The 24865-nt window shown below is 32.1% G+C and overlaps 2 protein-coding genes and 1 pseudogene across 4 annotated transcripts; all 3 read left to right on the forward strand.

Moving 5' to 3' along the window:
• The first annotated feature begins 1800 nt into the window (after positions 1-1800).
• LOC133670657 (uncharacterized) lies at positions 1801-8452 on the forward strand. The gene is made up of 7 exons (XM_062091213.1): positions 1801-2236; positions 3521-3620; positions 3888-3950; positions 4631-4748; positions 6409-6491; positions 6879-6940; positions 7927-8452. Exons 1-7 carry the CDS (start codon positions 2049-2051, stop codon positions 8033-8035), a joined length of 723 nt encoding a protein of 240 aa, XP_061947197.1. The 5' UTR covers positions 1801-2048; the 3' UTR covers positions 8036-8452.
• A 5253-nt stretch (positions 8453-13705) lies between these two features.
• On the forward strand, positions 13706-18133 carry LOC133671094 (uncharacterized). 3 transcript variants are annotated; one of them, XM_062091732.1, is made up of 11 exons: positions 13706-14301; positions 15136-15251; positions 15376-15509; positions 15636-15838; positions 15919-16206; positions 16292-16350; positions 16563-16599; positions 16718-16789; positions 16913-17063; positions 17175-17306; positions 17389-18133. In XM_062091732.1, exons 2-11 carry the CDS (start codon positions 15143-15145, stop codon positions 17797-17799), a joined length of 1596 nt encoding a protein of 531 aa, XP_061947716.1. In that variant the 5' UTR covers positions 13706-14301; positions 15136-15142; the 3' UTR covers positions 17800-18133. The 3 variants fall into 3 exon arrangements, with proteins under 3 accessions (XP_061947716.1, XP_061947717.1, XP_061947715.1); XM_062091733.1 differs by lacking the exon at positions 13706-14301 and adding an exon at positions 14729-15047; XM_062091731.1 differs by lacking the exon at positions 13706-14301 and having other exon boundaries at positions 14729-15251.
• Positions 18134-19415: 1282 nt separating this feature from the next.
• Positions 19416-20778, forward strand: LOC133671450 (uncharacterized; annotated as a pseudogene).
• Positions 20779-24865: the final 4087 nt, after the last annotated feature.

The following is a 24865-nucleotide window of genomic DNA, read 5'->3' on the forward strand; positions in this document are numbered from 1 at the left end:
TTCTCTTTGGTTTTCTTAGTTAGAACTTCAAAGGGGAATATTCAAAGAATATAATAATATGCTCTATTGATCCCTTTAACTCTAAAAAAAATGATTTTTGTTTCTTCTAAAGTTTCAACATTATTTGGAGAGTTTGACCGACTAGTTAATTTGTTGAATATATTTGCTATTTATATATTTATTTTGGGTTTAACTTAAAAAAATGTTAAGAAATTTTTCTTTTATGAAGAGTTAATACAAATGTAGATTGTTTGTATAAAATCTAATTGAAAATACCTTAATTTTGATGTGCCTTGACTAGAGGTAAGAAAAAAACTGAAAAACTGATTAAACCAAAAAAATAAAAAAAATAACCGAAAAAATTGAACCACGAAAAAAACAGATTAAACTAATTAAAATTTTAAAAAAACCAACCAGTTCGGTTTTATGAGTCCAGAACCGAAAAAACCGAACAAAAAAAAACCAGAAAAAAACCTAGTCAAACCAAAAACAGAGCCAAACGAAAAATAAAAATTTCTTTTATGAAGAGTTAATACAAATGTAGATTGTTTGTATAAAATCTAAATGGAAAATACCTTAATTTTGATGTGCCTTGACCATATGAATGATTTTATCATACATTATTTTCCTTGACACCATGGCATGATTATCCATTCATATGAAATATCAACAGCTGGACTTTCAGTTTGACTTTTTTTTTAATAAAAAAAAGTCTCTTCTTCTCTATCATTTTCAAGATAAAATGTTAGGGACTCGAGGATGTGTGATTTCAACCTAATAATGCAGAAGACTCCCTGATGATTGAGCAATAAGTTCGGCAGGAGAGTTATTATTTTAATAAGAGATGCTAATTATAGACCAATCTTTAATAGATTAATCAATAATCCAACCATTTCACACGTTAATCCAACCCACCTTCAATTATAAAAGTCAAATAAAAATCTTGTTAGTCTAGAAATCCAGCCAATCAATAATAATTTGCATAGCTGCTAAATTCAATTTGAATATTAATTCTAGAAAAGCCTAAGTCATAGACTAGATAAGCTAATTTAATTTTTTTTAAATTAATTATTTATTTTTTTAAAATTAAAATAATATCAGTTTTTTTTTTAAAAGCCAACAAGTTATTTTTAGACTGACTAGATTGCAAATTAACCTGATCACTCATAATCAACTCTTTTTATTATCTATAAAATCAGGTTAGAGCCACGCTCTGGTCACTCAAATAACAAATTTTATAAATAAAATAATTTATATGAAAAAATAAATTATACTCCTGATATTTTTATTTATTTATCTTGCTTCCTATACTTTTTAAATGGGAGAATCAATTAAGTTATAACTTCACTATTCTTTGCAATTTAAGTAATATGTTTATTTCCTTTTCAATTGTATTACAAAATTGCTTTTATTTTTTTTTAAATTGTTATGTATCTCTACCCTTTAATTCAAATTTTTTGAATTTGCCAACAAGATTTTGACAATATTGCATTATATTACCCACTACTCATAAAAAAAAATAAATTCAAAACTCCAACTTATATAAAAGAACCAAAGTTAACGAGTTATTAGATTCACCAAACACTACTTAAAAAGTCCAAAATCCAACGGCAAGAAATTTCCTAAAATATCAAAACCCATAATGGTATTTGGGAAGTAATCATAAAATCTGTTGCAAGATTACCATAATTAATCACAATCACTTCATAATTACACAAGGGGCATATTAGTCCTTAAACTAATCCACCACATCCACCTTTCTTCCATACACTATAAAAATGAAAACTCCATTTCTTCTTTCTTAATAAAAACTCCTTCTTTATTTCTCCTCCAAACCATAAAAAAAAAAAAGAAAAAAGAAAAACAATTCTCCCCCCTTTGAATTCCGTACACACACCCTCTCTCTCCAGTGAATTTCATTGTCAATAGAGCTCCCTTCAGTCAAGAACACACTCTGTTTATAGATATAGACAACAAGATTCAAACTTTTATTTATTTATTTTGTGTTGATAGTTAGAGAATAAATTTTGGAAAAAGATTGTCTTTCAATGGCAAACCCATCCGGGACACATAATCAAGAAGGCAATCAGGGTCCTTCTTCATTCAATGGAAGCAATCCAAATAATGGTAATTTGGGTCAAGACCCTTCTTCTGGTTCATCTTTGAAGCATAATCCTGGTATATCAAATGATTGGACTGGTGATGAACAGGCAATTCTTGAAGAAGGGTTGGCTAAGTAAGTTTTTTTGTTTCCTGGGTTTTTCTTATTTTGAATTTTGAGGCTGTTGTTGGTTTTTATTGGAGGGTTTCTTGAAATTCATGTTTTTGATCATGTTTTTTGGTTTGAATATTGGTTCCTTACGAAACTTATTGAATTTTGAGGAGTTGATGAGTCTCGTCTTGTTTTTTCTTTTTCTTTTTTGGTTTCTGTGGCTTTTTTTTTTTCATTTATCATTGGATAAATTGCAGCTTGAGTTCAAACTTGAATTATTTGAGGTAATTGTAGAGTTTGTTGAGTTATGTTATTGGTGAACTGTTAGAGGTCACTAACAATTCTGAAATAGTTACATGTTGCACAGCCAGACTAACATGAGTTTTTAATCAAATTATGAACATGGGTTGTTACTAAGGAATTTGTTGAAATGTAATTTTTCTCAAAATCAAAGCGCTCCTACTCAAATTGCCAATGAATCTGTTGTAGGTAATCTCTCACTTTCGTTTCCAAACCAAATTTAGCTATTTAGCTAATTTTCACATTAGGAATCTTTTCACATTAGGAATCTTACATGTCTCCGCGAGGTAATCAAGTTGCAGTATTAAACAGCATAGTGTGTTTATATCATATTTTGAAGTGAAACTTATTAACCAAAATCCTTGTTTTTCCCTCACCCCCTCTTTGCTGTCTCGAATACAATAACTAAAATTCGGGTTTAATTGTTGGTGCCTTACCAATGAGAACTTGCCTATAGTGTCACTGTCCTTGATGTGTGAAACGATATGTTTATTCAATATTTGTTTTATCTTACCAAGTGAAAACATTTCCATCTTGGATCAATTAACAAATAATTTAGATCCTTTTAGCTGAATGCTTGAAATTTCTGGATTTGAATATGATTGGCTAAATTATATTGAAATCATATAATCTGTTTAGAGCTGTAGATGGTTTTAAATACGAAGTTAGTGTTCTGTTATTCTCAAAAGGTCACTGGTGTAAGTGTCTCTGTTGAGTATTACTTCTTCTTAGATACCTATTGTGCTACAAAAAGAAAGTTGTATTAAAAAGATTATTACGGGAACCACAGCCTCACGAAATGAGCTCTTTTTGGGCAATCATGAACTACTTTTCTTTTCTCAATAAGTCATTGAATCTTGTTTTTTTCCTCTTGATTTTTCAGTCAAAAGTCAGTAAATTACTGGAAAAAAAGAAGAAAAGAAAATGGCTACTGAAATTCAATTTCTCTATCCGAGTACTGGTTCACAATTAATTCATCTAAAATGTGGTTTTCCTTATGTCTCACAGATATGCAATGGAAACAAACGTAGTACGTTATGCAAAGATAGCTTTGCAGCTACCAAACAAGACAGTCCGAGATGTTGCTTTGCGTTGCAGATGGATGACTGTAAGTTCTCTTAGTCTAATATCTAGATTCATGAAGCCTTTGTTAAATTCTCAGCATCTTTGTTTGCTAGACTGCCAAAACCTGCATATCCTGTAGTTAAATAAATATCAACCCATGGAGGATTTATATTTTGAACGGTCCAGGTCTGCTTTGCAAAAGAGACAGCTTGGTGGTTCCTTTCAGAGTTTTACATCATTTGTTACTCTATATCTAATGTATCTGTTGGTTGTGAGTCAAATCTACTAATTGATTTGTTTCTTTATCCAGAAAAAGGAAAATAGCAAGCGAAGGAAGGAAGATAATCTAGTACGGAAAAACAAAGATAAAAAGGTATGATATCTTTTATTTTGTCGTGAATCTCTTCTGTGGGAGTTGCACTAATTTTTAGTTGAAAATTATGTTACAGCCTGTTGAATTCTCACACATTCAACTGTGGATTTAGATGCATTAGTTTCCTCCATGATGTTTATATATTGTGTAAATTGATTGTGGTTTACTTAATTTAGTTGTCCTGGATCTTGAACTGAAGTTTTACTTCTCAGGTCATAGTTGTGTCACATGTAAGGTGTTAAAAACCCAGCTGTGGGTACGGGTCATAGTTTTTTCAATCTAATCTGCGATAATTTCTCACACAGACATGTCCATTGTCAAGTTGCAAAATTTATTAGACAGGCAACAAATTCAGGCTAGTAATGATAAATCTGATAAGGATGGGCTTAAGAGCTGGAAAATATTATGTGTTATCAACTCAACCTGTTCAATGGAAAATATGCTTTGGACTGCCTAAAGTTTCATTTAATTGGCATAACTAAATTTCTAATGTGGTGAAACTGGTGATTGTCAAACAATTCGCGGTTAATGATTTCAAAGACAATTGCTTTTTCTGATACATTAATTCATGGCATCACATGGTACATTATAATACACGTGTAGTGAGAATCTTTGAAAGTGATAGTGGTTTCTTGGAATGAACGATGCTTAGGTTATATATTCTGCTTTCTTTTTCTCAGGAAAGACATAATGATCCTTCTGCAAAGACTTCTAACTTCATGGCTACCCGCCCCAATGTTACTCCATTTGCAACTTCAATGATGCCACTGGACAGTGACGAAGGAATCTCATATGATGGTGAGGTTCTATACTTCACAAAACCTTTGTGTATTCCAAACAGTTTTGGAAACATTTTCTTTTCCTTTTCTTCTCTGCAACTTTATCTGCTATCAATATTCTTTCAAGTTGCTGGCTTTTGGCCAAGTTTTAGTTGATGGTGGCTTCCTAATTAATAGTGAAATTTTTACTGCTTATGATGTGTTTATTATGAGGGTAAAGGGGGCGAAATATGTTCTGTAAAATTTATGGGAGAGGGGGATGTTTTAAGAGGAAGAATTTTTCAAGGGGGAAACTTCTGTTTTTAATGGCTTTTCTCTTTCTTTTATGAATTTATCACCCATTTTTTTTCTTTTCCTTCCACCTCACATTTGGTGCCTTCAAAATATATATTATTTTAAATTTTTTACTTATATTTAACTTCAAATTTGATTTGACCTGCATCGGGATCCACTCACACTTATAAATCTTTGAATTCCTAGCAAACATTCTTAACTGATTCTACACCCCCTTAAATTTTACCCCCTTTAATGTTTCAGTTCCAAAATTTTCACAACATAGGAAACACAGCCTTAGATCTAATATTAGATACTAGCATTGAATGAGCTGTTATCTTAAAAATGTCAATTCATAATTGGGCAATGGGAAATGATGATGGCAAGCATTCATGTTAGATGTTATGTTTTATATGGTTATCTTTTCCTTGCAGTTTCTTGGCACATGTTTGACTGCAGCAATTTTGTATACTCTAGAATCAATTGTGCTACACATGTGATTGCTGTATTTATTTTTCATCCTTGAAAGTATTGGTCAGGCAGTAGGTACTCATAATAAGTTATTCAGAAATAGTAATTTCTGATTGCATGGCTAAGATGTGAATGTTGGTCGTATGATATAGTTTTAGTTTCCCCATAAAAATGAAGCTTTTATGTGGATGGTGAGTTTTTCGCATCTGTAATAACGCTACCTTAAAGACTACCTTAAACAAATATTGTCCACAGGGAAGGTTCAGTTGTATTGTTTAATGGAAATAGAATTTACGGGATGGGTGAATGGAATAGCTACTCTCAAGTGTTCAGATCCTTCTCAGTAACTTTCTTTTAGTTAGCTAATAACAAAGATGTCTTAAGTTCTGATGGACCAAGAAAGATAACCTGGCTACTTCGGTTTTAGAAATTTTTCATGCGTCTATGTTGCATGCTAGTGCATAGGTTGAGCAGAGACCAACAAATGGTAAGTAGAACGATGTAGAAATGCCATTTTGAGTAAGAACCTGACATGTGATTCTAGTTGAGTTCATAAATGGAGATAATCCAGCCTCTGGTAATTGCCTCACTGAGCAACTTATGTGAGGAAAACATTTAAAGGATGTAATACCTAAGTGCCATTAATGGGCTTAAGAAGAAGAAAGAGGAGAATGTTGAGATGGGTCATTGTTGACTTTAATTGTGCCAATGAACAGCCTTTCTTGGTTGTGTTGCTTGATGATTGAGATTTTCCTGCATTTATGATAGTACAGTAAGATTTAGGTTTCATGGGATGGTGAATTAGAATTCAGGAAGGATTTGCAACAAAGCCTTAGTTTTCCAGGCATCTTTTGATAGTTGTGTTAATTTGTAATATCTTTTACTGTGTTGCTATTGTCATGTGTCATTACAGAGCTATTATTTGCCACTTGCAGTAATTGGTGGACTTACAGGAGAGCTTCTTAATCAAAATGCACAGACCCTCCATCAAATTTCTGCAAACCTTGCAAGTTATCAGGTGAATACTTCTGTCTTGATCTCATTATTTCACACTATTTTTTTGCTGAATTTAGAGTTCGGAAAGCATTTATTGAGAGTGATCTAGGGCCCTTTGAACACACCCTTTTCACATCTATGATTACAGATGATTGCAATTTTTTATTTAATTGTAATAACTCGATGCATGAAACACATGATTTGAATGGGTTTGACTTAACTAAAATATCTCGATGTGTTATTTGCTTCAGTTTCTCACACTCTCTTCCCCACTTATGTGTTATGTGAATAACATTCCTTAATGTTTGCAAGTGATATTTTTTACGAGAGCCCCTTGTTGCAAGTCTCACTTTGTGCATCTTGGTGGCTGTCAACTGAAATTGCTGTTAATTTATCCTTGACTTTTCAGATACAAGAGAACCTCAGTCTTCTCCGCCAAACTCGTGACAACATCTGCAAAGTTATGAATGAGTATGTTTTTGGTTCTTCTTAGCTTTTTTTATTAAGTAGGTTTTATGATGGCTTAATGCTGTATATTTCTTCTTTCTCGCTGCATGTTTACATATAAGCATTCATTTGCTATTTGTTTTCTCAGTAGATTTCTTTTATAAAAGATGCAAGCAGCATTCATTCTTGTATGTCTTTGTGTGTTTATGCATTTCCATCATGTGATTGACATATAAATACACTCTGAACTGCACATCTGGTTTAAGATTGTTCTTACACTGTAGAGAGGCTTTGCATGTAAGGGGAATGCAGGCCACGCCTCACTAGAGGGGGCTTAGGCTTTCCAATGCCTAATATGCAAATTTCTATAGTATGCAAATTTCTATTAATCATACTATATTCAAACTTTTAAAAGCACACTCAATAATGAAGCTCCCATGATTTTGCAAATATTGAAGTTAAACACCAATGACCTTTGATCTAAATTTCAAGCCATGTCTGGTGGCCAATGATCCTGTATCTAAAACGGAAAGAAATTGAGGGTGGGGGTGGGCATGTGTGGAGGAAAACCAGTTGCTGCCTATCGAAGTTTGGACCCAATTTATTGGTTTCAAATCAAGCTTCTGTTCAGGTATCTCTGATCCAAGCTCAGTCCAAGCAGTGTGATACTCAGCTTGGTTTTGTTACAGCTGTGGGGGTTTCCAAAAACACTTTTAACAACACCTGTTTGATGTACTGATCTTACACATTGTTTGATGCTCTATTGAGTCTTCTATCAAAGCAACTGAAACTTTGATTACAGATTGGATTAAAGGTGTTAGGTTGGAGTTTAAGACTGATTTAGTCTTGGGTCGAAGAATTAATTTTTCAGGAATTTGTTCTGCTGCTCATGCTCCATTGAGTCTTCAGTTGTACTGGATGGCGTCTCTTTTCTTAGGATGAAAGGAATTTGTTTCTCTTTCTCTTTCTTCTTTTTCCCAGATAGAATTCATTGTATTGGTTATTTGCAGGATGGATGATGTGCCAGAACTCATGAAGCAGATGCCACCACTTCCAGTCAAGTTGAATGATGATCTAGCAGACACCATCCTCCTGCCTCCAAACCTTCCCAGGCAATAATTATCTTCAGTCAGTTCTCAAGATGCGATCAAACCCTCTAATGCAAGCATCAATCTGCCTGTAGAAATAACTGCCGCCAAGCTGACCATCAATTTCCAATCGGAAATCCGCCCCTAGCTCAGCATGCTGTTAACTGTATAATGGCTTCTAGTTCTTTCTTTCTTTTAACTTTTACCCTCATTATAGTTTTTCTTCAAAGTAGTTTGTGCCTTGGGTTTTGCGTAGAAACTTAGGGAATTAGTAATAATAATAATGATTAGTGCTTGATGAAAAAAATTTGTGCTTTTTTTTTTTAATCTTTTGATCAGTGTTGTGCCAAGTATATATGAAGGTAATTACCTTTTGAGATGACAACTTCAGGGAAGTTTGTGGAGTTTGGTGTGCTTTATTTAGATAAGCTTTTGTCACAAGGAAAAACCCTTCCATCTGTTTTATTTATTTTTTCAACTTTGAGCTTCATGGATTTAGCTATCCCTGTTGTTATCAACCTGCATGGTTGTCCAACCTGTTCTGGAATCGGATTTAGCTATCCCTGTTGTTATCAACCTGCATGGTTGTCCAACCTGTTCTGGAATCTGACCCACCTGTAGATTGCTGGGTTAACTTGGTTTTAATTTTTCTTTTAAATTCCATGGTTTTGACTTAGCCGAGTCTGGATAGAGTTTAGTCGGATTAACTAGGTCACATATCTAATCATCAAGTTAATTAGGTAATGGATTTAGCTATCCCAGTTGTTATTATAGCATGGTTATCGGAATTAACTATCCCAGTTGTTATTATAGCATAGTTATTGAAATTGATCCGGGATCCAACCTGACAAAGGGCTAGGTTGCTGGGTTAACCTGTAGATTATTGGGTTAACTTGGATTTATTATTTTTATTTAAAACGATATGGTTTTAATTTTTTTTTTAAATTCTATAGTTTTGACTTAGCTGAGTTTGGATCGAGTTTGGTTGAATCAACTAGGTTACATATCAAACTGTTAGAATATCTAATTTGATTAGGTTAATATTAAAATCGGTTCAAATTGAAATCTTTTTGAGTAAGGTTTTAGATTGTGAGTTTGTTAGGTTAATTTGTTGGGTTGACTTTATTAACTACCACTATAAATTATTTGGCCAAACCTTGAGTCACATCTTCATACCCTAGCTGGGAGGTTTTCACTAATTTTGGCACAAAAGCAAAGAAATCTAGATAAAAAAAAAAGTCTACAGTTCCCATTCAAATTGTCTTAACTCCCAAAACCCTAGGCCTCAGGGTTCATCAAACTGGTGCTAGAAATTCTTGCCAAACAAAGCTACATGTCAATGACGTCATTGGGTATGCAAGAGCAACAGCCGTTTGATTTGAAAGAGAGCTAACAAGCATTTGACTTTCACTTGCTCTGCTATTTTTCCTGTCATTGTCTCTTTTATAAATCATTAATCACTCAAGATTTGAAGTTTCTATCGTCTCTAGAAAGAGACCTTCAACTTGTCCTCTCCATCTCTGGAAAGCAGCCAACGTGCAAGCTATTCTGCTGTTCTATCCGCCCGTGATCTGAGATTGACTGAACTGATTTCTTGGACTATTTCTGGGCTAGATTGCCAAACACTACTTTGCTTATAGATTAAACCAGAAGAGAAGAAATTCCTTCTTCTTTTAATGCCTAGAAAATCATATAGCATATAGTCTCAAGATTTCAGCTTTTTGTATGAGTTGAACAGCGACTTGTATCGACTTTTCATTCCATGCAAAATCTAATATATATATATATATATATATATATATATATATATATATATAAGCATAAAGCAATCTTCTCCAAACATGTGGCGATTCTGTCCTGGTTATTGTTTTAAGTAAGCTGTACCGTATTTAGGATTCTTTTAGTATCATTATGGTTTTATTGTATTTCTCTTATATATTAGCTTTGGTTTCTTTTTCTGGCCGGATAATTTTTTTTTCTGCAAAAAAATGTCCAAATGTTGAAACTAGGTAAAAATTAATATAAAAAATCCGGTCATGACAAACCTGCAATCCCGATAATCAGAGCCGAGTCAACATGAGATATCTCGTCAAACACATGGCTCAAATCATGACATATAAATAATCCAATAAAAAAATAAAGAGGATTAAAAGACATTTATTTTTCAAATCCGTAATTGATTTATTAGACTCGAAGCATCTAATTTGAAAAAGTCATAAAATCTAATTTTCAATCAATCAAATATTAAATGATAAAATTGAATGTTTTTTTAATTATACAAAAAGATTTTAAAAAATAGCAATTAATAAAATGAAGATCAAAATTAAAATACAAAATAAATTTTATATTTAATTGAAGGGTGAAATTGAAAAAAAATCAATTTAGTAAAATGATAATTTTTTTTAAAGAATTACGATAAAAATTGACTTAAAAAATAAAAACATTGTTGTAATTAAAGGGAAAAATTGAAAAGAATAATAACTTTTACAAAAAGATAAAAAAAAAATTAGAAATCAAAACAACAAAGACCAAATTAAAAAACATAATTAATACCATCAATTTGAATTGAAGAATGAAATTGAAAACTATTAAATCTTTTACAAAAGAGCCAGTGATAGAAAATAGAAATCTAAAGAATAAAGATCACATTGAATAATATAATATTTGGTTAATCGGGATGAAATGATGAAATTGAAAACAAATAGAACTTATATAAAAGGTCCAAGATAAAAAAAATTAGAAATAAAAAGAATAAAGACAGAAATTGAAATGCTAACAACTAAGAGGGTTGAACTGTAATTTTTAGGGGAGAGAGAATAAGAAAAAAAAAAGGCCTATCGGTGTCAAATCGAACCATCAACAGAAACACATGCCACTCTAATAAAAAAAGAAATATAGTAATGCTTCCAATAACATGACAGAATAGCATTTTTGGATGTCAGGAAGCGTCACAAATACCACTCAAAGGGTATAAGTGCCTCCCATGCGGACCTACCTTTTTGTAGCCAAATATAAAATTACTTCTGAACTGATTTTGTAATTACAAAAAATCTATTTTGAGAAGCTGAAAATGCCCCTTGATCTTTTGCTTAATTTTTTTGATTTTAAGGTATTTTCTTAGTTTCAATGTGCATTTTAATTATTTTTTTTATATTTATATAAACACCAAAATTCCTCTCATTTGAAATTATAATAGCAAAAAAAATTATTATGAAAATATAAAAATATACATTGACACTAGGTTTAATTATTTTTGCTTCCAAAGATATTTGAATTGTTTTACTTGCAATTAAGATAAAAAAATATTTATTTTTCTTTATTTTATTTGATAATAATAAATAAACCATGCGAAAAAAAAACTTTAATACTATTACATTCCTGTTTTAAGTTTTTGAGTGGAAAAATAAAAACACTAAGAAGAATAAATCTAGAGCTATTCCAATAGATTTTAGTTCTTTTTAATATATATATATATATATATATATATATATATATATATATATATATATATATATATATATATATATATATATATATATATAAAGACACTTGAAGTTACTTAAGAAGGAAGAGTCCCCTTACCAACCCTACCTTTTCAAATCGTGTACATGCATATTCTCCATTGGTGTCTACTATTGTTTTTCAAAAGTATTCTTAGCTCAACCTTTTGTCCCTTTTACTCTTAATATATTAAAATGTTGATATGCATAAAATTATTAAACTTCACCCGTTTTGTAACATCAAAACTTTACTTATTTGTTTGTTTGTTTTTTTTTAAAAAAATTACATAGGTTACTCGAGTTTAACCGAATTAATCAGGATATAAATGAACTCATTAGGTTACTCGAGTTTTGCTCGAGTTCGCTTTAACTCTATTTTTTTAAAAACCCAACCTGGATTAAGCTCCATATCAACTTGTATGGCCTGATAAAATTTAATAAGATTGAAAAAAAAAACAGCTTCTATGTTATTATTTTATTTTGAAATCATTACCATAGGATATATAAAAAAATTATCATAAATATATTATTATGATTCTGAATGATTTATCTAAAATTTATTTAATAAAAATCTAATCTTAAAATATAAAAACTAATCCAATAATACTATTGATATTAACATAACAATAAAGAGAGACCACGTCTCCTCTTTTACTAACATTCCTTAGCATTGATGCAATCCATACAAAAGTAGCTAACAGTTTCCATTAAGAAATTGTGTATGTCATCATTAACGTAAAGTAATAAACTTGGACCATCTTATACTACAACTTTTGTATCTATGAGTCACTTTAATAACATATGAAGTTGAGTATTCCAGGGGTGTTTCTATGGTCGAAAAAATCTGAACTGACTTGTCATATTAATTTAGAACCTGATTGATTTAAAATTTAATCAACTTGGGATTAAAATTAGTTTGGGTTAAAGAAAAAAAAAACCCAACTAATCCAATCAAAAACCTAAATTGATCCACTAACCTAATTAATTTGATCAAAACTCAATTCTTAAATCCTCAACTTTTTTAATTTTTTTTATTAAAACAATATTATTTTAATTTTTTTTCAATTATTTTCTTTAAAACCCGTAACTTTTGAGCCAAGATGGGTTCTTCACATTTGATCGAAAAATCCGGACCGGCTTGTCGTATTAATTCAGAACCTGATTGATCTAAAATTTGATCAACTCGGGATTAAAATTAGTTTGGGTTAAAAAAGAAATAAAAAAAACCCAATTAATTCAATAAAAAATCTAAATTGATCCACTAACCTAATTAATTTGGTCAAAACTCAGTTCTTAACACCTCAACTTTTTTTTTAATTTTTTTATTAAAATAATATTATTTTAATTATTTTAAAATTTTTTTCTTTAAAACCTGTAACTTCAACCTTACCCGAATTAAATTTTACAAACTATGGGTGGTCCATACCCATATCAGAAGAGTGGCTCTAGATTTTGCCCGTTACTTCTTGAATTCTTTGTGGTCAATTCAAGCCGAGCAAACAATATAATTATAGTATTTTTTTTCCTTTTACCATACATATATATATATAATCCTTTCTTTTGTTCGTTGTATCTTTTTGACCTCTCCTTCGTCGACAAATAAAGTAAAAAAAAGAAAAAAAAAGAAATAGGGTTCCTTTCTCATTTATTGAGCAAAGACAACATGGACGCTGCTTGTCTTTTAATATAGTTTTAGTTAGATTCATCCACACCTTACATAAAATAAACAAGGTACAAATCAAATGGTGACTGTGGTCACGACCAAAGAGCCAAGATGGGTTCTTAACTTGACCACAATGCAAGAGTTTGGTCTTTTTTTGACTTCCTGAGAGAGAGACACGTTTCCTTCACTTTTCACATTTGATCAAATTAATCCCTCCACTTTATATTTATCAAATAAGCCCTTCTGCTTCAAATTAAAGAGTATTTGACAACTCCCATCCAATTATCCTGCAACATTTTTCAATCACGTATAATCTTTAGTCAGTGTATGAGTTTGAAAAAATGGATCACATCATCATTATTTGCAAGTAAAAGGGTTGATTTGTTGTGATTTGAAAGAAAAAGGACTCAATTTGACTAGCACATATAATACAAGGACCATAAGAATCCTTAACCACATTCTCATTATGTAGCCACCTCCATTGTCATGCAGTCCCATCTACAAATAGCACCGTTTGGGTGCGTACAGGACCGAATAAGATAGACAGAAAAAAGCTTGGAAGGAGTTGGTGTAATTTAATGAGTGGATTAAGTTGAAAAATAACCAAACTTCCTCCACTCAAACATGTGAGTATTTGACGAGGACTTGGTAGCTTATTTAAGTGTTTGACATGTGGGTTGATATTGTTGTTAAGAGATTTTTGCTGCTTTGAAAGTTATGAGGAGAACTTGGTTAAGGAATTTGAAATTCTAGAGGTGTGTTTTCAGGTGAGGTTCCTTACTAGGAAATACTGTTTCTTCTTCCTTTTTTTTGGATTTCGTGGACTGTAAAAAGACATGTTGCATAGGAAGAGTCTCAGCTTCTAGATAGAGATTTTTTCTTCTAATAATCAATATAAGAAGGCAGCTCCTGGAAGATTTGAATGGGATAAGCTAGCTCCTGTCTTTCCTTGATTCAAGTCGTTGTAAGCAGCTGGGGTTGAAGCTGGATATATATTGCATACTTGAAGCTTTTGATCATATATGAGAAGTTTCTGCGGGAGGATTTTGGAGAATATTTGAAAACTTTTGTAAGATTTTTGTTGAGATATTGAAGTACAGATTGAAGATAAAGGAGGGCTGTCTTCTTGTTTTGGTAAGTTAACTGAATTGCTATGATCTAGTTTGCAGTGTATCTTTTCTTGGTCCCAAAATTCTGGTGGCATCTGCTTGCCCCAGTCATTAAAAAGGAAGGAGAGACTATCCCTTCTGCACCGTTTTTTGTATCATTCTCTTCTGTTTCGAGATGATGTCTTCTCTGTTTCGAGATAATATTGGAGAAAATCTTTTTATATGTGTCTTTTCTGAGTTGAGATAGTACCTTTCATACATTAAATTTAGGAAAAATGCATGGAAACATAATCTTTGATTAAGCTTTTTGAGATTCTTGAGAAAGCAAATTGGTGATCTTGTAACTTCGAAGAGGTCCCATGTTCAGATTTGGTAGGTTACAAAATGTTCTTTACTTGCAAAGGAGTTTGTGCTCCATAAAACAAGTAGCTTTTGCAAAAGTTGTGCAACTATTTATGAAGCAGAAAACATCTTTCTCCATTCACACTTAAAGTAAATTGCACTTTTTTTTGTTTAATTATTTCTTTTTCCTCAAGGGAGATTATTAGTTTAATCTCCAGCTTCCTTAAAGCTTAACAAGTAATGCTAAAACGATCCATGCAAATTAAAGTTAAGCCACCCATCTTCTTCTTCTCTCTTGTTAGTCAGGTTCTGGTTGAAGTATTAAGAACTTGTTTGATGGGTTTTAGTTTTTCTGTCAAATTAGTTTGATGGGTTAGGTCAGTCCATTTCCTGGTGTGGTTCAAAAAGTACCATTAGGATTAGCATTGGGTTAGTTGGAAAATCATGGCTGCATCAATTCTGGTCAATCCAATTTTATGAGCAATATTTGTTTACTTTTCTACTGCTTGGTTGACAGGTTAGAGATGGGCTCCACACATGCCACCCTCTTGGTTGTTTCCTTGATTTTCTTGGTCATTTTAGGCTCAAATCTCATTTCAGGACAAACCTTCTCATCAAATTCTTCTGAGCCTGGTAAGTTTTCGAAGATTGAAGTTGCTCTTCAATCCGGAAATCCAAACTGGCCCATTTCCTTAGATGGAGAAAAGTACATGGCCCTTGAGCTAATGATTTCTTGGTGTTGTTCTGGTTTTATCAGGTACAAATGTGCTTGCTGTGAACAATGTATCACAGACTGTGATGCAGCCAGATGATACTGTGAGGGTGGATCCACTAAAGGATCTCAAGAAATATAGAGGAGGATATGATATCAAAAACAAACATTATTGGAGTGTAATTCCCTCTTAATCTCTCTTTAAATTCATAATTATGTGAAATCATGATGCTCATGTAGGAAATCAGTGATGCCATCATAATTTTAGCATTTATTAATGTAATCTCATGTTGTATTTTTTGCAGTCAACCATGTTCACAGGAGTTCATGGATATGTCATTGGGGTAATCTGGCTTCTTGGTGGCATAGCATATGGAGGCTTTCTGCTAGCAACTGTCTTTTGTTGTAAAAATAGAAGGAATGAAAAGCTGAAGAAAAGATTACCTTGCCATAAGCAATGTTACCTCTGGCCTATTCTCCTGGCTATATTTTTCACCATCTTAGCAATGTAAGTCACGCCACTTCTGCATTCCAAAATCCAAATAATATTAACTGATGCAAGACTAACAAATAGAAAACTATCTGCAGAACTGCATCTGGGCTAGTTCTTGGAGGGAATGCGAAGTTCCATTCGCGAGCAAAAACTGTTGTTGACATCATCATTGACACGGCAAACAATGCAACGAAAACCATGTACAACACAACAGGAGCAATGAAGGACATGAAAGAGAGTCTAGGAGCATCTAATCAAAGTGCTGCGGTTCAGGCGTCTAGCTTCCTTACCTCCACATCAGAGCAACTTGATGTTGAGGCTGCTGATATACAAAGACAAGCTAGGAAGAATAGGCGGTTGATCGATAAGGGTCTCAAGATTGTGTAAGTTTGTCTCTCCGATTGCAAATCATGTGTAACCATGTCCATTTGAGCTTCTCTAAAAGATAGTATATGATACTTGCTACAGGTATATAGTAACCACAGTGACAATTTCCTTGAACCTGGCTGCGCTAATTGCTCTTTCAGGTATTTCTCCCTATGTGTCCAACTCATTAGTCCTACTGCCTTTTCAATTTAGTTGATTGTTACAACTTTTGAGCCTCGTGAAATCAGAATGGAAAAGAAAAAACACTCCAAAATCCGGAAATTTATTATGATTCAGCATCTGAACATTCATTCATTATTATGATCATGTTGAATATATTTCTCATTTAAAGTTTGAATTCATTCTGTTGCAGTCTGTGGAACTCTGAGGTTACGGCGACCACTTAACATGTAAGTGAAATAAAGGATCCTTACATGGCTGAAGCCGAACTAGCACACTTCCTAAAAGAGAGAATTGACTGTCAAGTACTTTGATTATACAAATTCTTATGATCTGTTTCTCTTGCAGACTAATTGCAGTGTGTTGGATCCTGACTGTTCTATGCTGGATATTTTTTGGGCTGTATTTCTTCTTACAAAAGTAAGTCTTTAAGTTTTTTCCATTACCTCAATTTCTCTTTTTTTAAACAAAAGCTCATAAGAAATTGATTGAGGAGCTGAGGTTTCTGAGTACGTATTGAGGGAAAATCCACATGTTCTGCAGCTTTTCAAGAGATTCATGCACAGCTCTCGAAAGCTTTCAACAGAACCCTTACAATAACAGCTTGAGTTCAATCCTTCCCTGCGATCAATTGCTCTCTGCAAAACCAGTCTTATTTGATGTCAGTCAAGGGATCTACAGCCTTGTCAATCAGGTAGATTAGCAGGATGCTACATTTCATTTGCATTTTGTTTCTATCCGATCGAACCTCAGTCATTTTATCATGTGATTTACACCAATACCTTCTTCTGCTGAAACATCACAGGTGAATGCAAACTTATCGACCATACAAGGATTGCCTTATAAAGTGTGCAATCCCTTCTCAGCACCACCTGAATACCAATTCCAGCCTGATAAGTGCCCTTCTAACGCAATCCGAATTGGCGATATCCCACAGGTATGTCAAAGGGAAGATCAACGAAATTTTGTAGCCTAAGATCTTGCTGTTCATATTCGCAAACTGAATTGCTATTCCACAGGTGTTGAAGGTATTTACTTGTTCCAGTTTCGACAACGGAACATGTGCCAGCGGACAATTCATATCGCCTAATGATTATACAACAGTTGAGGCATACACAACATCCATTCAGAGCCTGCTAAATGTGTATCCTGAGATGGAAAATCTTGTAGAATGTCAAACAGTGAAGGACGCATTTTCTGAAATCCTTTTGTACCATTGCAAACCATTGAAGAGATACATTCGAATGGTGTGGACATCGCTGGTGTTTCTCTCTTTAGTCATGGTGTTTTTGGTTCTGATATGGGCAAAGCTGGCTCAGCATGAGCAAGAACACCATTCTTTAGATGGTTCTGTTAAGCCACATTCGTCTGTCGCAAAGGAACCGGAAACTGGAACCAAAGATAGCTCAAACCATACTAGTCCAGTCTAGGATGTAGTAACATTATACCTAGGATACTAAATTAAATTCTGGAAGATCAATGGTGCAAGCCAGCTTCCAAGAACACAGGATCCAAAATCATGATATACGATACTGTACAGGTAGATTAGACACATACCATAAAGAAGTGGAGGTCAGAAATCAAGAGGGCTGCAGAGATTGATTTTGTCTCGGTAGGGAGATGGTCACAAAATTTTCAGGAGGAAAGTCATACAGATTTTTTCATTCATTTGATTGAATATCAGACCGAACCTGGGGGACCAACCCCACTATAGAATGTAACAAAATTTGTCAAGGCAATAATATTAAATTCCAATTTAATTCAGATTTTTTTTCTCATATCTTTTACTTTTCTTTGCTATGTTATTTTTACTATTCATTCATCTTAAATTTACTTATGTTTTTTAAAGGTAAGAAATTTTATAAATATAAATAAAATATAAAAATAATAATAAGATAATTTAAAAATTTATACTTAATATAATAAATTAATCCACAAAATTCATTACCATAAGCTTAACTTATCTCATATTTTAATTTATACGAGAAAAAATACTAATTTTAATAAATTTAGTTAACTTGGTTAGTTTTTTAATGATTTATTTGACCTGAAAATTCAATCAGTTAAATAAAATAATTTTTTTTTAAATAATATTTCCACTAAAATGTACTCAAACAATATAAATCATTTACTTATACAATTAAATAAACATTTTCCCATCCCATAAATAATTGAATTTCATTCCATCATTTTATTGGAAGTAAAACTCGTGGACGACTTGTCGCTCCAACTTAAAAACCACGCGCAATCCGTTTGGTAATAAACAAACTGTCGTCTGCCATTGCTCGGATAATCGCCGATTTGTCGTCAAAAGACAACTTGGAAATGCAAGCACTGCCTGTTAACCACGGAGAGGACTGAAACAGGTAAAGTAACAAGCCCAGTAGAGCTCAAAGATTGTATAGAAGAGTTAGTAAAGTTCACTCCTGGGGTTCAATTTAGGCCCCTCAAGGGAGTCCTCTTCTTACCTGCTCAAAGAAGATCAAAATGATCACCACCCCATTTCACATACTACTTCTGGTAAGAAAGTTTTGAACTCTATGCATTAGAAATGAACTTTTTTGATCGGTTGTTTCTGGTTCTTTTTCTTTTTGTGTTTGGTTTCTGGGAGAGTGGCATGCTTTGATTCATTTGGGCTAGTTTGTTGACTTTGGTTTTTGATGATATTATTGATGGTTGCTGAGAAATTCAATGATAAGAAAAGGATTGAGAAAGAAAAACAGATTTCTCCTTTTGAAGTTATAATTTTAATTGGTTTAATGTAGGGTTTTTTTTAAGTTGTATATAGTTGTATTGGGATTTATTCCTTTGGCCATTGATTGGTTGCTGAGAATTTATAGAAAGAAAAAACATGAAAAGGAAATAGAGAGGGAGAGAAGGTTCGTGACTTTATTGTGCTTTGATTGTTGTTTTCTTAATTAATGTTACTTAAAAGACAATTTGATATTGCTTTATGTGCTAATTTTTCTTTTTTCAGTCAGTGAGTTAAACTGTTGCAGATTGCTTCAGACAAGTTCCTCCACAGCCTCTATACAAGTGCCTAGCGATGGCATTGTATGATTCTGTAACCTGTGGAAAGGCATCTAAGAAAAAGGACTTGGCGGATGAAGACAGTGAGTCCAAACAGAGAAGAGAATGGAATGATTTGGTTCTGAATGAAGGAACTGAATTGGTAAATATATGTTTTTTGTGGTGCTAGTTTTTGCTTTCTATTGGTATCTTCACAATTCTTAACTAATTGTTTCAAGTTTTATGATCATAAATAATTGTTGAATCTTATCAGATATTAAAGACTGTAAACTTTGAACTTCATGTTCAGGAGCCTTTCTTCACATAACTGAAAGGTACAGGCTGTTTTCTTGCTTATAATTTCTGTACCTTACTATGAATGACATTCACCTTCTATGTTGTATCCTTGTCATTTCTGGGGTACTTAAAATTAGATTCGGTTAAAGGCCAATTATGGTGATTTGGTACTTTTTGTAGATGGGCTGAAAACAATTGAAGGGAGGTGTGCTGTAGGCGACTATAATCGGTAGAGTTGATGTCTGTTTACTTTTATGTAGTTGATACACATTTCTTTCTGGTGCAATTTAGGTTTCTTGTTTGACTTTTTATGTGTCTATTTTTGTTATTCCCCTTCGTTTGGTTCCAGAATGGCATCAGGAGCAGTAATCCTTTTCAATAATTGTGTTGCTTCAGGTTCAGGTGATAATATTTCCATTCAAACTTCCTATGCTTTCTTTTTGCAATTTGGTTTTCTAATAACCTTTTCTCAGCAAGATATTCATCACCATGCTTCATTTTTTGAGATGTTGGAAGCAGGGCCTTGAAAAGTCCTTCCTGGAGTAAACACCATAGCTGAAGGTAACAACCTGCACTTTACTGGAAAAAACAACTCGTTTTGGAAGGGCTAAGATAGTTTTATTTAAATATGTGGGCCAAAATAAATGCCTTTATGCTTAGTGTCCATAGCTCCGTGTCTCATTTTCATATCTTTATACCTCAAGTTTATATCTTGGTATTTTGTGTTCATACCTTATGGTTCAAATTTATATTTAGTCCAATAATGCTGTCTTTTCAGGGGTTAGAGTTTACTGAAAGTTCCACACAGAAGAGAAGGAAAGATCCAATGGAGTCCTTGCTATTTGTGCTGCAAAATCAGCTGCCCCGTCCTACATTTCTCTAGCTACAATATCCTCCCTGTCAGTCTTCTCACTCCTTGGCCCGTAATGTTCATGCATAGTTGTCGAGGCATAAAGATTTTCTCTTCTCAATGGGCCATAAACAAAGGGAGTGGTGGAAATATTTCGCTTAATGGGCCATAAACAAAGGGAGTAGTGGAAATATTTTGAAACGGTCAAAGACAATCAAAACTGAGCAGAACAAAGGAGATTTGCATTCTTGGTTCTTGATTACTTTTCTCAAGTTTTTCTCATTGAAACATATGCTAAAAATGCGTGCAGCTTCTTTGAGATAGCTTAGTGATGAGTGAAATAGGCTTCAAATTTACTGTCGGGTTTATGTTTCACATTTCAGTAAGCCACTGAACTTGTCCTAACCTTATTATTTCAACATCCGTTCCAAGGTGTTGGGTCAAGGAGGTCTTGAAAGCCTTTTGGGTCTGCCACATCTTCCATGTAAATTAAGAGAGATGCTTCCCCAGACAAAATCAACTAGTTTCTCAACATCTGCATTTACCCCTCTGATTTCTAAGCCCAATGCATGATTAAGACTTGCTATGAATTTCTTGCATTTTAACTTTAAATGAGAAAGAAATGCTGCAGCTGGTTTTAGAACACTTCCATAACTGAAAATTATGATCAATACCATTAAAACTTTTTAAACTAGGATTGCCAATGAACTCTCCAAAAATAAATAAATAAATAAATAAGTAAAAAACGAGGACTGCTGTAGCTCACAACATTCAATCTGCAAGCTAACGTTTGCACGATAAGGTAACATTTTAATATCAACACCAGTTTAATCACTATAAACTTCAGTATCATTAAAAATTTATTTCATCATTAATTTTAAGATTTTAAAAAATTAATCAAGGTGTATGTAAATTGACTTGGATACCTATAATTAAAAAAATAAATAAGAAAAAAGATTAAGTATTTATTGGTGGTTCAATCAACGCATAAATGCTGCATGATGGACCAACTTAACTGCATTTTTTTTCAAGTACAAATAACTGATAAACTATTATGTTTAAATTTATAAATTTCATAAGAAAAATATTTTTAATTTATAAAGTTATTTAACATATTTTATGAAAAACAATCAACTCACGACTTCTTCTGACTATTTCAACTGCCACTACTCTGTCACCAGTATGATGAAACCAGCCTAGAGAAACTACGGCAGAAGGCGGCAGCAGCAGAAATCAAGAGGAAACAACCGCAATGAATCGACAGTAGGAGGAAGTTTCTACTTTCTAGCAGTAGGTTGGTGCTGAAAGTCCTTGTGGAAAGTGGAATGACAGCTGAAGTCAGCATTCTGACGTGGGTTCCATGCAGCAACTGGGTAGTATTGAAGGAGTGTCTAAAGGAGAAGGAAAGTCTAGAAATAATAGGTTAATGTGTAGTTGAATTACTGTTGAAGACGGCAGCTCAAATCGAGCAGAACTGCGAACAATCATGTAGTTGCTGCTTCAATAGTTATCCGGTCTTGAGTAATCTGGAGCTTTGACCAGGTCTGAAAAAGAAAAAAAATCAGGATTACAGTTGGCGAAGATAGTATCATTCAGAATTGGAATTTCAGCTGAAACATCGGTTTTAAAAAATCTTGAAAGATAGTATTTTTTTTAATTTGATATTTAAAACCTTTTAAAATAAATATTTAAATTTTATTATTTATTTAAATTATATAAATTATTTATTAATTTTTTTCATATAAGATATTAAAACTCCAAATATTTTTTTTTTAATTTTTTCATATTAACCCTGTAATCCAAGACTCAGTTTCTTAACATAATCAACTTCCAAACCTAGTTTAATAACTACTTGCTATTATTATAAATATCACTTAATATTATTAATTTTATTATTATTATTATTATTGAAATGATCATCTTTATATCATCATCGTAAAAGCTACCACAACAAATCATGATCATTTGACTTTCATCGTAATTATTTACTCATTTATTTACCAGAAATTATAAAATTTATTAGATAAAAAATATTTTATGTTATATTAGCAAAATATTTACCCAAACCAAACTCCCCAACAAATATAAAAAATGTGTCATAAGGCCCGCAATTTGCTGGTATCTTATATATTGGATCTTTCATCGTTTGTCCACTTTATTTTTATTTAGTGTTGTTAAAAAAAAAAAAAGATACAAAACATCAAGGAGTGCCCAAAAAATAAAAAAATTAAGACATTAAACAAGTGTTCATCTCTCAATTATATTCCACACAATAAAAAGATTGATCGGGTCTCTAATATTTAAAGCATTTCACAGCTGGGTCCTTACATGCACATTTTACGCAACAAAATGATGCTATTTTGAAAAAAGTATTTTACATTAAAAAAAAAAGCTGAAAGGGAAAGGGGTAAGTTAAATACTGTATATACACTCATGTAAATTGACCATTTTGCCACCATCACAAAAAACATTTAGCTTTGTTATAGGAGGGTAATTTAGTCTTTTCCTTTGGGGTACAATGGTTAGCTCATATTTTTATTACACATAAAAATTATTAAATTGCCTTTAAATGTTATTTTTATTTAATTAGCGTTACGAAGCATTTTTTGCTATTTATGCAGCAGAGCTTATGATTTTGGTAGGTTTTTTTTTTTTTTGTTCTTTTACTATTTATAGTCATACGAGTATAGTTTATCTAAAATGTTCTTAATTTAAAAGGCATTTTAGAAAATTAATATAAAAGTTATTGGAAATATAAGATATTAAAGTAAAATATCCATAAAATTAGCTAGCTAAATTGAGATTCTACACGGCAGGATTTGAAGTTAAATTACACGGACACACAAAGCAAGCCATTGCATGAATTCAGCAACATATTATCCTGTTGTCTCATGGATCAAGTGTTGAGATCTTGCTTGAAATTCAAATCAATGGATCCTTTTCTTTTCCACGAAGAGTATAAGCAATGAATATCTCTCTCTCTATGACTTGCAAACATACCTACATTCAAACCATTAAAATTAACCAATTTTGAAATTAAAAATTCAATATTCAATACCAAGATTATAAATAATAATCAATAATAAAATTAAAAAAAATATCCAATGTTAAGATTGTTCGCTACCACCCTTTACATGTTTGTAAAAATTGAACGCGTTGAAAATATTTATTTTTTTTTTTGGAAAAAACACCACAAATGATGAAGGATACCTATTTCTAGCCAAAGACAGCTAATCATTCAATCCAATTACTTGTCCACCATTGTATCCCTTTTTTTTTGTGTTGATTAATGAGTCTTTGTAAATCAATTCTAGAAAACAGTTGAGCTGGCGATGAACTGACGACTTGCATGTTTTCGTCGATCCCTTTTTCTTTAAAGAGGGAAAAAAAAAGTCAAGTAGATGGAAAAAAGTCAACTACTTAATATGAATATAGAGGAACATCACATATTAATTAACATTGCTACAGTTTATAAGAATTAAAATATAAAAATAATATTTATTTTTTAAATCATTTTATGATTCCGTGTCCATGTGCACAAATATTTATATATTGTCATTAATTAAGCATAGAAAAACCCTATTGCAATAATTAAGTAGGAGAAGTCTTTTTAAGAGCAAAATTGTCTATAGAGTAGAGTCAATTGAACTTGATTTATGATTGTTGATTTTTAACTTTGATTCATAAAAGTTATTTTTCATAAATAACTCATAATATTATTAAGGAAATAGTCAAAATAAAAATATTCTTAATTATTTCCTAATCAATTAAAAAAAAAGATCAAGAAATTAAATAACTCAAGATAATCAGAAATTTAATTCAAGAAGATTATCGAGCGTTTTCTATAATTTATTTTATTAGATTTTCTACATATCTTGCAATACGACCATATAAACTCTATATGGATTGAAAGTAAAATATATATCAAAGAATTGATCAATAATAACATAATTTTCTATTCTATTTTTTTTCTAAATTAAAATGATTTTAATTAGAAATATATGTGAGAAAAATGATTCAAATCAGTTTTTTTTAAATGTAGTATAAACATTAAAGTTAAAAATTTAAAATTTTAATTAATCAAAACTTTCACTCAATTTTGTAACAAGCTTTGAAGTCAAATTCAAAAGTTATTTCTAACTAAACATGTCAATGACTCATTTAAAAATTACAAATTTGAAAACAACTCAGATCAATTTATAAAATTTTTACCAAACAGAATGGAAGAATTGTTAATCACCCGTCCTTGCGTGTGTGTGTGTGTGTGTGTATATATATATATATATATATATATATATATATACTGGGCTCAAGCATTTAGGTTGACAAGAGAGCAAGGG

This window comes from Populus nigra, chromosome 13 (genome assembly GCF_951802175.1).
Source record: "Populus nigra chromosome 13, ddPopNigr1.1, whole genome shotgun sequence".
Classification (NCBI taxonomy): domain Eukaryota; kingdom Viridiplantae; phylum Streptophyta; class Magnoliopsida; order Malpighiales; family Salicaceae; genus Populus; species Populus nigra.

Excerpts from the sequence above, each read along its gene's own strand:
- LOC133670657 (XM_062091213.1), top strand. The coding sequence starts at position 2,049 with ATGGCAAACCCATCCGGGACACATAATCAAGAAGGCAATCAGGGTCCT. Across the intron at positions 3,621-3,887 it reads TGCGTTGCAGATGGATGACT|AAAAAGGAAAATAGCAAGCG; the intron begins GTAAGTTCTCTT and ends TTCTTTATCCAG. Across the intron at positions 6,492-6,878 it reads CAAACCTTGCAAGTTATCAG|ATACAAGAGAACCTCAGTCT; the intron begins GTGAATACTTCT and ends TTGACTTTTCAG.
- LOC133671094 (XM_062091731.1), top strand. The coding sequence starts at position 15,095 with ATGAGCAATATTTGTTTACTTTTCTACTGCTTGGTTGACAGGTTAGAG. Across the intron at positions 15,252-15,375 it reads ATCAAATTCTTCTGAGCCTG|GTACAAATGTGCTTGCTGTG; the intron begins GTAAGTTTTCGA and ends TGGTTTTATCAG. Across the intron at positions 15,839-15,918 it reads TTTTTCACCATCTTAGCAAT|AACTGCATCTGGGCTAGTTC; the intron begins GTAAGTCACGCC and ends AACTATCTGCAG.